Below are 13,605 nucleotides of genomic sequence, written 5' to 3'. Positions count from 1 at the left end.
TCAACTTTTTTTGTGGCCCTGATTCTCTAAGAACCTGATGAGTTTCTTTGAGAGAGAAGTAGCAGCCCAATCTAGCTCAGCTGTACTCAATCTGAGTTGCTCTCCTACATACAAACCCTCACTTCAAAGCCAGGAACATAATGTACAATTTTTTAATGGCTCTAGACCCAGGCACTCAGGCACTCTGTTCTGCGCCTTACCTCAGTGTAAACACCTAATCAAGATTGCCCGCGCTTCAACAATAGCAGCCAAATGCAATTCGAGAACCACAAGCCTTTGAAGTCCTCCCAGCAAAGGCCGGTTTTCCAGTCTGGGATAATGACATGCCATGATTGCTGTCTTTGTTGTATCTTTTCAGTAGAGAAGCAATTACAGGCCCCAATTTAACAGAATAGACATTACACAGCTTATGATGCTCAAAATGCAATTTCATTTGATCATTTTCTCGATTTGATTGGTATTAATAGAATGGTTCACCAAGGGGAAAAAAAAGAAATAGCTAGCAGAGGTTGTGTCCCATTCCACTTTCAAAGAGATAATGTAGAAGTATGTTTTACTCACCCAGAGACTCCCTGGGGGTGATTCAGATACTGAGTTCTGCCAAAACAGCCTGTGGATGGAAATATCATACATCCTACATTCTCTGGGGAAGGAAGCGTAAGATAATGTATTTTTCACTTGTAAACTTTTTATCAGAGCTCCATAAGGGATCCCATCGTTGTTAATCAAACAATTAATATCACCCGTGAAAAACCAAATTAACTAAACTAAGTCCCCTTTACAAAAGCCAGGAATCAAACCTCCTAGTGGCAGATCTAGGAATAAACCCAACTTCTCCCAGGCTCCAGTTTGTCCAAGACACTGCGTGTTTGAGGTTTAAAAAAGGATTATTTCCTCTCCTGCTAAGGCAGCCTATTTAGATTTTTTTCCTGCCCTGACCATCATTTCTCCTCTAGGACAGAGTTGATTTTTCTTTTAAATGAGTTGTGTTTCTGTTTAACGTCATGGCAGTAAGGGATTGAAACCTTGGAGAAAATGACAAAAACTGCAAAATCTAATACTTTTATTGTCATCCTGTGTTTTTGGAACCAGTGAGGGACTGAGAGATGGAAACATGAGAAGTGGTTCCTGATCTGGAGCATTTACAGCTCTAAATGGTCCATTTCGGCACAAGTTAAACTGTTCCGTGGTATTATGAAGTTTACTGCTTGCAGAGTAGGTAATCACTCAAAACCTGTTGATTACTTCCATTTGTAATTTTTAAATTTCCATGATCCAATAGTGCAATTTGTTCCTTGTATTAGTGATGAGAGTTCAAATGAAAATTTTTATTTTCATTTTTTTTCCCATTTAGGTATTGAAACTTTCACACTATTTCCTTTATTTATATATATTAGTAGCACAGATGTGATAGGGAGGCATTTGGGTAGAGAAAGGGTTACACCCAAAACAAAAGGAACAAATTGTCTTTCTTGTGCCAGAGAAGCCACCTTGAGTGGTAAGGAATGACGTTATCTTCACTGTCAAATGTCTGCTTACTAGTTAGTATTTAACAAGTATTTTTGCCTCTTTCTGCACTGAATACTAGTACGCACAGTATGAAGTAAAAGTCAGAAGTAGAGGGAGAATTTAAACGCAACCGTGACAGATCCTAAACCCCGTGCACTTTCCAACGTTGCACCTTGCTGCTTCTCACAACACACAGCCCTCCAGGGGACATTTAACAAAACAAGCATCAGCTCCCGAATCTAAATTTTAAAATTAAGTACATCAGTTTAGAAACAGGGAGACCAGCATTTTGCAGGTGACAAAGCGGGTGGCCACAGGGACTCCATATGAATAACCTGACCAAAGAGGAATGACAAAGACATCTTGAGAGGTTCTCTATGTAAAGAGAAGGCTTGGGGAAGGCATCTTAGCTTATACCAGTTTAGGGCGGTTTTCTGAAAGAGGGACTGACTTATTCTGTGTTATTTCAAAGGGCAAAGGGATAGAAATTACAGACAGACATATCACAGCTCTCGTAAGGAAGAGCCTTATAGCATTTAGGTTTCTTGAGGATGGAAAATAATGCCCATCAGTGATGAAACAGAGATTCGAGGATCTAACATTTTACTCCAGGCGATCGTTGAAAGGACCGGGTCTCCCACAGAAAGGGACTATTTACAAGCCACCTTATTCCTTTTTTCTCCATTCATAGAAGATCTCTAAACCTATAAAAATAGTGACAAACAGATAACTCCTGCCTGGAGAAGGGGCAAGTGATTAGGCAGGGAGGGGAGGAACATCTGCCAGGGATGGTACAGAAGCACGAGAGGGTGTACTGGATAACTACCTCCAGAATCTTTGCCAACATTAAGATTGCAGAACTTTAAGTTTGCTTTCTGAAGTGCTACCTGGTGGCTAGAATTTCTCATAGCGCAGAGACAATCTAATTTCTTGACTTAAAACAGGTAGCTAATGGAGTCAATGAGGGCCTCTGTAATTTGGGAACGTAAATCCCATCAATAATTTGGGGACCTAAATCCCACATAGCTGCCTTCATCACGGGGTAACAAATCTGTCTGCAGGTTAGACCCACCTGGGGAGCTGTTAAAGTAGCAGGCCGATATCTGGGGCCACCCCCCAGAGCTTCTGATTTAATTAATCTGGGATAAGACCAAAGCATTAATATGTTTTTTAAAGCTTCCTAGGTTATTCTAATATCTAACTAAAGTTGAGCACCACTAACCTACATCATTCCAATTTATGGGGTATCAAAACTACAAATTCCACAAGTCAAAGATGATATTTCTAATAAATGAGTTAGGTTATCAAAATTGTTAAATGTACAGGCTCTGGAGTTAGACTTCTTGACTCCTCTGCTTGCAAGCTGTTGATTTGGGGCAAGTTACTTAACCTCTCGGTTCCTCTGTTTTCTCATGTGTGAAAAGGGGATAATAAAAGGTACATACCTGGTAAGATTGTTGTGAAAATAAACTAATATATACGAAGTGCTTAGGACAGCTACCATGAGCACTCAATGTATAATAAATAGCTATTTCTATTTTTCGTATCATTATCTTAGAGTATAGTGTTATTTCATTATTTTGTTTGGCATACTCAAACATTAGTTGCAGCATCCGGCTCAGATATCTGTTGTAAAATCGGGTCCCCTGAGTATGTACTGAGCATTTAAAGTAATTAGCAGTCTGACCTCAAAACACCAATTCTCACATCATCCCTGCAAGAGAAAACGTTGTTTATTCCCATTTTCCTTGGGAATAATCCAGGTACCTAAGGACTGAGATGAATCCTTGAAATGAACTCAAAATAAAATGTAACCCTGCAGGACCTCTTTCTAAAGTACAGACTCAAGCAGCATGGCCCTTAGACTAAAATGAATCCAGTTAACGTGCTATATGTGTTTTACCCCCTTAGATCTCCTACCCTGTCAGAGTAACTGACAAGAACGCCGGAGAGATTGGAAATGTCGCTATCGACCCTGAAGACAAATGGCATCGAAGAGCCCAACAGCTAAAGGTCACCCGCTAGATTGAATTTTAAGTGTGTTTCAAGGGTTACTGCTGGATCTAAGTGATGTCTGTGACTGGCATCTTATCACTAAGGGTTTATTCTTATGCCTGAGAATAGTTACCCACCTTCTGATGGGTAAGACTGACTTCTGCCCAGATGGCCCTTACTTGCAGTCAACCCTACCCCCTTTCCCAAGGTTCTGTTTCCTAGAGGAAAATCATCATATCACTCTTCAAACATTCAGAGGAATGGCATGGAGAAAATACAGGCAGGAAAAAAAATCACAATTCCAAAATCGTGTCCAATACTGTGCTGCTCCCAAATCTGTTTCCTTTTGAAGCTGTCAGTCACATAGTAACCCTAGGTGATGGGGGAGACAGACCCTAAAAATGGGTGGGAATCCCCAGAGCCTCACTGAACACCTGTTGGTAGAACATGAAAGCCTACTACCTATTAATTTAGTGTGATGACATCCCTTTTTTGGCCATGGGTCTACTACTTTGAAATCACAATGTGGTTTCAGGGTAGATTTTTGTGAAACTGTCCCCACTGACTGTTTTTCTAGAAGAATCAAGGAAAGCTCTAGCAGCTGATTTCTTCTTGAACCAGTGTATAGTGTTATGTGGGGCAGTCGCTCTTGGACCAGGTTTTATACCTGCTTCAGAAGGGATAAGCCCTTTGAAATCACCCAGCCTATAGAGCCTGTTGACATCATCAGTTAAAACTATGTACAGTGGAAAAGTAATAATAAGAAGAATAAAGCTCATTCCAGTTTCAGAAAAGTTAGAAAAGAGGGACAGCTCATATCATCTTTTTATTCCCCCAACAGTGGCCTCCAGGCTACTCTTAGAGTTGCAGAAAAAAGAAATGAACTACAAGGTCCATCCCATAGCAAAATGCTATGAATCTATGACCCTTTATTTCTAGTTACTTAAATTACTATAGGAAACACACTTGGAGCATGTAAGATTCTTGCAACCTCTAGCTTTCACACTTGTCACTATGGAAAATCGTAGGAGTCTCAGCCAGTGATAAAATAATCAAGGTAAAATCATGGTGCTAACTTAATGCCTAGCATGGCCTTAGGCAGAGAAAGTAAAAAACTTTGTACAGAAGAAAATCAGAAGAAAGTGCAAAGGATGCTGTTTCATCTCTGAGGGTACCAGACTCATTTGTTTCTAACCCACTCCTGAGCGAAGACAATAAGAAGCAAGACATCTTAAGGTTGTTGGACCTAAAATGACAGCAAGACAGAGCAGCCCAAGGACTGTTTCCCTTTCTTTATTCACAAAGGATTTGTTAGCTGACCACTGCATCCTACATGCTGGCTGGGCACTCGGCATACAAACATCCAGGCTGCCTTTCTTTCTCCTCTTCAACCAGCCAACACTGATGATTTCTCTATGGTCCCCCCTCCTGCCTCTCCCACCCCATCCTGCTATGCCTGTGGCCGGGACACTCCTCCAGGGTTTATCCTATTTGGCCCTTGTCTCATTAGCTGCTGCCTGTGTTTCTTTTGTACCAACTTTGCTATAAGCTCCTGAAACCTTAGCATTTTGTTTCTCTCCATCTCCAAGCACATTGCTTTGCCCAAAGCTGATGCTCAATATTTAATGGTTGATTAAAAAACCATTTAAAAGGGACTTCCCTGGTGACGCAGTGGTTAAGAATCTGCCCCCCAATGCAGGGGACACAGGTTTGAGCCCTGGTCCGGGAAGATCCCACATGCTATGGAGCAACTAAGCCCGAGTGCCACAACTACTAAGCCTCACTCTAGAGCCCGCAAGCCACAACTACTGAAGCCCACATGCCTAGAGCCCGTGCTCCACAACAAGCGAAGCCACTGCAATGAGAAACCCGCACACCCCAATGAAGAGTAGGCCCCACTCACTAGAGAAAGCCTGCACGCAGCAACGAAGACCCAACGCAGCCAATAAATTAATTAATTTTAAAAAACACACACAAAAAAGGCATTTAAAGGTCATTTAGTGAATCTCAAGTGAAAATGGGCCTCATTTGAAATCGTTTTCTTGAACGATGACTTTCAAAGAATCTGCATATCCCTCAGTAAACCTACTCTAACAATGAGTCTTACTAATAAGAGATACCTTTATTTGAAATCAAAATAATTCAGACAATAAACATTTACTGAGCACTTTCTATATTCCAGGCACTAGCTTTTAGGTGCCTGGCCCAAAAGACATAGTTTTTAAAATAAGTCTTCAGAAAAATAAAACTTGACAAAAGGTCTTTTTTAAACAAAATGGTTCCTACCCTCAAGGAGCTTAAAACAGTTACGTACTCATTTTAATGCAGTGATATGAAAGTAGGTACAGAATGCAGTCACTAAAAGAGCACCTGATGCTGCCCTAAAAAGATGGGAAAAGCCTCTTGAAAAGTGATTACCTCTGAGCTGACCCTAGATGGATGTCCAAATATGCCAAGCAGACAAATGAGAGCAGAGGTGTGAAAGTGCAGGGAAGATGGTCTGTCCTGAGTGCTACCTGCGGTTCAGCGGCTAACGGGGAGAGTGTGAGGGAGGGAGTGGTGGGACACAGGGCTGGGCACCAGGTCAGCTAGGGGCCAGGAAAGGCTGCTTATGCCAATCAAAAGATTTTCAGTTTTATCCTAGAGCGCAGGAAGCCACCGGCAAACTGTAAGCAGGTTAATGACGTTATCGGGCTTGCATGTTAGAAAATTGCCAAGGTCTGAAGAATAGATTGGAAGGGAATATGATTGCAGAGACGGCGAAACAGGTCACATGACTTCTGCTGTAATTTCCGCAAGAGACGAGGAGAGAATTGGAAGGATGACCGCATTTGCTCCATTTGCCCCACACTCCACATGCCATTAGTTCACTTTGCAGGATACTGGGTATATCTTCTTCCATTGGCTGGACTGAACTCCTGGCAGGTTAGGACAGCACCTGATCCCCCCTGAGATGGTCAGGAAGCGGAATGAACAAACTTAGCAGTTGCTTAAATACAAGGTGAACCTGGGGGAGAAAGAATGGATTCTGAGGGTCTGATTAGAGGCACCAACACCGAGGAAGAAAAGGAGGGCTTTGGGGTTGGGAATGAGAGGGGAGGGCGTGAAGCCTGCGGTGGGCCTGACGTTGAGTTTGGAGGTGCCTGTAGGGAGGAGGATCTAGAACTCAGGAGAGACATCTGAGTTAGCCCATGTGCAGTTGCCTTATAAGAATTCCCAGTCGGTTGTAGCCATGGGAATTGTTGAGCTTCCCCAGGAATTGTAGGTAGTGGGAGAAGAGAGGAAGGTCAAGAACAGGGCCCTGGAGAGACTGGTAAGAATGTTTAAGGGAGAGCGGAGGTAGAGAAGATAAAAGACTACAAAGAGATCACCAGAGAGGCAGAAAGCTGACCAGGATAAAACAGTATCCTGGAATCTGAGACATGAAAATTTCAAGAAAGGGAAATCAGTGAACAGGGCCCAACTCTGCAGAGAAGACAAGTAAAAAGGTGCCACAAGAAGGGAGTGATGTATGCAAATCATATATGCAAGTCTCAAATGATTCAGACAAACTAAGTAATGATGTACAAACAACAATAATTTAAATGATAGAATGTATTTGTCTATCTACAAATGGAGAGTCAGAGATCTGTAGAAAGAGAGAGAATGATAAAATGTGGCAAAATGTTAAAAAGTGGTGAGTCAGTGAAGATATTTGGGAGTTCTCTGCTATTCCTGACATTTTTTTCTCTAAGTTTGAAATAACTGTGTAAGTTTGAAAACATAGGAAGTTAAAGAAAATGGTACCATAGGATTTAGCAACTAAGAGGTCACTGGTGGCCTGAACAGAGCAGTATCAGTGAGAATAAGGGCTCTCCTGCAGGGTCCAGAGGTCAGGATGAGAGCTGGGGAAATGGAGACCAGTCTACATTTTAAGATGTTTGGCTGTGGATTAAGTGGTGAGGTTTAACCAGAGAATGAGATCAAGTAAGGAACTGTTTCTTTCTTTTTTTTTTTTTTTTCAATAGAAGAGATTTAAACACATTTACATGCTGGAAAGGATGAGAAACTAGAGATAGAGGACAAGAAAAGGCGATATGCTGGAAACAGGGTCTCTGGGACCACTTCAGCCTTATACACCCCTAAGATCCTTACTTCAAGCCAAGCAGTCCCTCATCACTTTACCTGTCCACATAGGGCTTGTTGTCCTGAATCATCTTGTGCTCTCCTGTGCATCTCCACAGGTTTTCCAAATCCCATTTCCATTGTGTGCTCAGAACCAGACATAGTACTTAGCTAAGGGTCGAACCCTTGCTGGCCAGTGCAAGAGGACACACTGCTACTAGCAGAAGATCCTTCCCAGGAAAGGAGCATGTTGTCAGTAGGAGAAGAAGAAAGTTTCCCAATAACATAAGGCTTCAAAAGGATGCAATAGGATGTTTTCTTTCTTGCCTCTAAATAAAATAACTCTTGCCTCTCTAGACAAGGAAAAGAAATGATAGTATGAAAGATATGTAGCATCTTTGACGAATTAATGTCAAAGTTCTTGTAATCCTAAGTAATCTTTCCACCTTTCCAAAGAAGTATTCATTTGGTTTTCCATCCAACACTATCAACAGAGCTATGCTGCTTTTATTCATCTGAACAGAGTCCTTATATACTAGCACTGAAAATTAGAGCTGGTTAATGTGTTCTCTAAATTTTATTAATATTATCAGATGGGGCTTCCCTGGTGGCACAGTGGTTAAGAATCTGCCTGTCAATGCAGGGGACATGGGTTTAATCTCTGGTCCAGGAAGATCCCACATTCCGTGGAACACACTAAGCCCGTGAGCCACAGCTACTGAGCCTGCACTCTAGAGCCCACAAGCCACAACTATTGAGCCCATGTGCTGCAACTACGCAAGCCTACGTACCTAAAGCCCATGCTCCGCAACGAGAAGCCACCGCAATTGAGAAGCCCGTGCACCATAACGAAGAGTAACCCCCACTCTCCGCAACTAGAGAAAGCCCACACGCAGCAACAATGACCCAATGCAGCCAATAAATAAATAAATTTTTAAAAATTATCAGATGGAATGTATAACCCAGACTCAAAAACACTTGTGTTTTATCGTTAACAAACACAACAGAAGCTTCTCTATGTCAGAGCTAATCTTGGAGCCCAGGTACAGCCCTCAGGACTCCAGGGTCGATCAGGGTGACTAAGAACAAGAATGGCTTTTGCTTTAAAGCAGATGAACATTTGGCTGACATCAAAGCATGTATTCTCCCCTCTGCTTATGTCATGTAAACAGGAAAAGTCGTGAAAGAGAAACAGCCAGATGCTGCCTTTCTCAGGGTTGGGGGCAGACTTCCCTCGGATGGCACAGTAGGAAGGAGCATTAATAACTGAGTACAGATCTTACTAAGAAATTATCATCCCAGCATTAGGCATCAGGAGGCCCTGGTGCTAACGCTCCAGCCAGAGGACTGTGCTGTGTGTGTGCTGGGAAAACCTACTGCCATTAAGCAGTTATTCTGAGTGCATGCAGTCCGGAGTGATTGTGAGTGTTGGTAACAAAAGAACCCCAGTGAGAGGGGGATGAAATAGAGGATTTCAGTGCTGATGGAGATTAAATAGCCTGAGAATGGCTTTGTATATTAACTTCAGGGAACTCGGGTCTTGCCACCTAAAGAGTGACACCTGATGCCTCGATTGTAGGTAATAAATCTTCAGTAAACCTCAGATCTCAAGTAGGCTGCTTGGAAGGTAAGAGAAATCACATCAAGCCCATAAATGTGTTTCTTTCTGGGGACTGAAATGCCATCTCTGGGCACTTACATTTACGTGAATAGCGGATTTAACACTTGAGACAACTGAAGTTTCGTGAAATGATGAGCCCTTGGCCTTGTTGACAGAGCACCCTATGAAGAGCACTAGTCATCTGAATTGTCAGCAGCAAAGGTATAACATGATTAAGACCAAGTGGTAACCCAAGATTTTGGGCCTGGTACCCTAGGGAAAAATATTCCTGATAGGTTTTTTGGTGGAAATAAGAGCGAGAACTAGACAAGTATAGTCAGATGGCAGCAAAAAAAAAAAAAAAAAAAGCTCCTGGTGACTTATTTTTCTAGCAACTAAAAGACTGAACAAACATGGATGGACACAGAGATTATCATAATAACTAAAGTAAATCAGAAAGAGAAAGACACCATATGATATCACTTATATGTGGTATCTGAAATAGTTCACAAATGAACTTACCTACCAAAGAGAAACAGACTCACAGACACAGAGAACAGACTTGTGGTTGCCAAGGGGGAGAAGTAGGGGAGGGATGGATTGGGAGTTTGGGATTAGTAGATGCAAACTATTTCATATAGAATGGATAAACAAGGTCCTACTGTATAAAACTGGGAACTACGTTCAATATCCTGTGATAAACCATAATGGAAAAGAATATAAAAAAGAATGTATATATATGTGTAAAACTGAGTCACTTTGCTGTACAGCAGTAATTAACACATTATAAATCAACTATCCCTCAATTTAAAAAAGGCTGAACAAATATTGAAAAGAATTACATTATCAGCATCAATAAACATTTATAGATCATAGCAAAGGGGGATCTCTTTTGAGCTTCAAGAACAGTGATGACAGCCATGAAAAGAGCCACTGTGTCTCATGAACACGCCTATAAGAGTGAAAGCTAACAGTTTTCTTCCAGATTCACTACAAGGAAGGATGCTCTTGGGCTGTCTCTGGGCAGAGCTTCCTTGCCCACATTTCCCCCATGCAGCTCAACATACTACATGAAAGCAGGGACCCTGCTTAATTGAAATACAGGCAGACGGATTTCCCTGATGGCACAGTGGTTAAGAATCCACCTGCCAATGAAGGGGACACAGGTTCGATCCCTGCTCCAGGAAGATCCCACGTGAAGCAGAGCAACTAAGCCTGTGTGCCACAACTACTGAGCCTGTCCTCTACAATTCACGTGCCACAACTACTGAGCCCTCATGCTACAACTACTGAAGCCCGTGCACCTAGAGCCCACGCTCTGCAACAAAAGAAGCCACCACAATGAGAAGCCCGCACATGACAACGAAGAGTAGCCCCCGATCTCCGCAACTAGAAGAAGCCCGCACGCAGCAACGAAGACCCGATGCAGCCAAAATAAATAAATAAATAAATAAAATGCAGTACATTTTGGAAGGAAGGAAGGAAGGAAGGAAGGAAGGAAGGAAGGAAAGAAAGAAAGAAAGAAAGAAAGAAAGAAAGAAAGAAAGAAAGAAAGAAAGAAAGAAAGAAAGAAAGAAAGAAAGGAAAAAAGGGAAAGGAAGAAAGAAAAGAAAGAGAGAGAGAGAGAAAGAAAGAGAGAAAGAAAGAGAAAAAGAAAGAGAGAAAGAAAGAAAGAGAGAAAGAGAAAGAAAGGAAGAGAGAAAGGGAGAGAGAAAGAAAAATACAGTTTTTCTTTCTTTGGAGTACCCCAGGTAAAAACTTGAAGTTTAGAGGAGCTGGCCAATCCTCCAGAAAGTTCAAATTCTAAAGAGAACTTACCCTAAATTTCAAATTATGTCATTCTTATTTGAATCTGATATAAGAAGTCATATTGTATGTACATGTTTTAAATTGAATAATCTCAACCTTATCATTGTAATGAGATTTCATGAGAAATAGAATAGCTTTAAATGATATTATACAGGAGTAGTATGAGTCTTAGCAATTCTATTAGAAAAGTGAAATAAAAGTTGAACTTATCCCTAAAACAAGCAATTTGAGCAAAAAACATGATTTATTCATTTCAAATTTTTTTGTTTTCTCAAACGATCTGGGTGACTTGGGTTTTTTGATTAACGTTGCATAGATACGGGCCACAGAGGCTTTTTTCCCTTCTATGTTCAGAAAAGTAGAAATATGTTGCAGTTATATAACACACTGAGGCATATGGTCTTCTGACTGCTTTCAGTAAGCATTTAATCATTCTTTCCAAAGGCCTCTTAACTCAGCTAGTTTTTCACAAAGTAATGAGTGCTTTATTCCTTGGGAAATATGTCAAAATGGCTTAGCACAATATAGTTACATAGTGTATCTATTATACCAGGAGTACATTTTGTTGTTACAAGACTTAGGAAAGCATAAAGACTGCTCTGAAATTGAAATATTTCCCCCAGATGTTTGATTGCCTAAGAACAGGCTATATTAAGGAACAGAAGCAAAACAACACTTGTGGTTTCACTGATGTCCTATCACCGCACAGACTCTTTTATAATCCTCTGAATAAAATCTAATTTGTTTCATCTGGTGAAGAGGTATTTCTAGCTTCTGACCTACATGAGTAAGAAGTTCTGATAATCTGAATTGTATTTCATACTAAACTTGTACTTGGAAGATAAAGCAAATTGTTGATGTTCTTTCTGATTAAGATTTTTTTAAATATTCACCTTAGTTAAGATAAACTTGCACATTTTGATGTTGATTTGCTCTTCCTTTGTATGCAGCTCTTGAGAGGTAAAGCTGCTTTTTCCCCTTTTTCGTAATACTTCATTTTACAACATTTTAAGTCAAAGACTTGCCCTTACTATAAGGCCCATTCTAAGCTATTCCTTTCTGGAAAATTCATAATCTGAAATTGCCAGGAGGAATCACTCAGCTAATCGCCCTCTTGTGGCCCGAAATGAGGAAAGGACCCTCTGTTCTCTTACTTTACCTCCTTTCAATTCCATGGTCGTCTTCCTAGAAGTCTCAACTCCCAGTTTGAAAAACACTAAAATTTGTGAAGAGTGCCACTCTTTTAACTTTATATTAACTAAAAATATCTTTTCAGGATTACCAGGAACATTGGTCTCCATATGAAAATACAAAATTAAGCAACGGACCCAGAGGTCAATCTTCAGAAACAACCAACGGCCAGCCACCTTCCAGAAAACCAGCCAAGCACAAGATTCGAAAACAGCGTAAACACCAGCATGGCCTGAGGTCTTTGATGACTGAAAAGCTGGTTGTCAGTCAGGGAAACCAAAATAACGCTCCCAGACAGCAGCAAAACCCAAATAAGCCTATTGAAACTGCAATAAAACAGGAAACAGTCGTGATTATGAATGCCCCAAGCAATGATTTACAATACCCAAGTATACCGAGAAGCCAGGAACCCAAAGTAACCTCCAATAAATTTGCTCCACCATGCAAGGCTTCTGACAAGGTATTATATGAAAATTCTACCCGGTATCACTCGGTGATGAACATTAATAGAGAAAGAGGATGCAAAGACCAAGAGAAGAGATTTTCATATCAGCAGCTACACAACAACACTCTTTCTGATATGGACTTGAACTACCTTCATGAACTTACTAAGGAATACGCATCCCTAAATCAGAAAGGCTCTCAGTCCGTTCCTAACGTACATGTTAATGAATCAAGGGAAAATAAGAAGCAACCCAAATGGACTTATACAGAAACAAAGTATAAGAACTTAGAAATATTATGGTAAGAATTCCCTGTTCTCAAGTGGTTTTTAGAGAAATGAGAGGCTGATGGAGAAAGACAGGAGAGGGAGGATGCAAGGGAGGGGTAGGGGGCATTCATTGTAATGGTCAGGTAAGAGGAAAAATTCCCCTAATGATGTCCTTGGCTCTGATTTCTGCCTAAAATAGTCCATTTTTGATGTGTATCTTTTCCTCTTCCCTGTCTCCTCTACTTTTCACACTGTAGTTAAACCAGAGGTTAGAGGGAGAAAGAAACCTTCAGTCAAAAAAGATCAGTATATTTTGAGGGTTGCAAGTAATATTTGGAGGGAACAAATTATCTCCAACCCTGTAATGGTCTATGCTAAGAAAATAATCTAAAATACAGAAAAGTACATATGTGTAAAAATATCACCATTTACAGAAATGACAATAATCGAATAAGAAAATGTTTAGGTAAACTATAATCTATAATATCATGTAACCATTAAAAATTGTGCTTATGAGGAAATGCTTCTATAAAGAGAAAACACTGAGGTATAAAATCATACCTAAGGAGTATGAGCTCCATCTATGTGTTAAAATGTGCACAGAAGAATGAAAAATGCACCAAAATGTCAATAGTCATGATCTCTGGCAAGAGAAATTGGGATTATTTTTAATTTCTTCTTCATA

At 40.7% G+C, this 13,605-nt stretch overlaps 1 protein-coding gene across 3 annotated transcripts in view; it reads left to right on the top strand.

The window, feature by feature from the left end:
• The window catches only part of JHY (junctional cadherin complex regulator), a 57,554-nt gene that overhangs the window by 28,108 nt on the left and 15,841 nt on the right, over positions 1-13,605 (top strand). For 2 of the 3 annotated variants that reach the window (XM_057750729.1, XM_057750728.1), the window contains exons 3-4: positions 3,421-3,522; positions 12,294-12,952. In XM_057750729.1, coding sequence (XP_057606712.1) covers positions 3,421-3,522; positions 12,294-12,952 — 761 coding nt within the window. The remainder of the gene's footprint in view (positions 1-3,420; positions 3,523-12,293; positions 12,953-13,605) is intronic. The other variant, XM_057750731.1, reaches the window with a different exon arrangement.

The sequence above is a fragment of the Hippopotamus amphibius genome, chromosome 9 (assembly GCF_030028045.1).
Source record: "Hippopotamus amphibius kiboko isolate mHipAmp2 chromosome 9, mHipAmp2.hap2, whole genome shotgun sequence".
In the NCBI taxonomy this organism is placed as follows: Eukaryota; Metazoa; Chordata; class Mammalia; order Artiodactyla; family Hippopotamidae; genus Hippopotamus; species Hippopotamus amphibius.
Note: the sequence above shows the minus strand (reverse complement) of the source record. Positions and strands in the feature narration are given on the sequence as shown.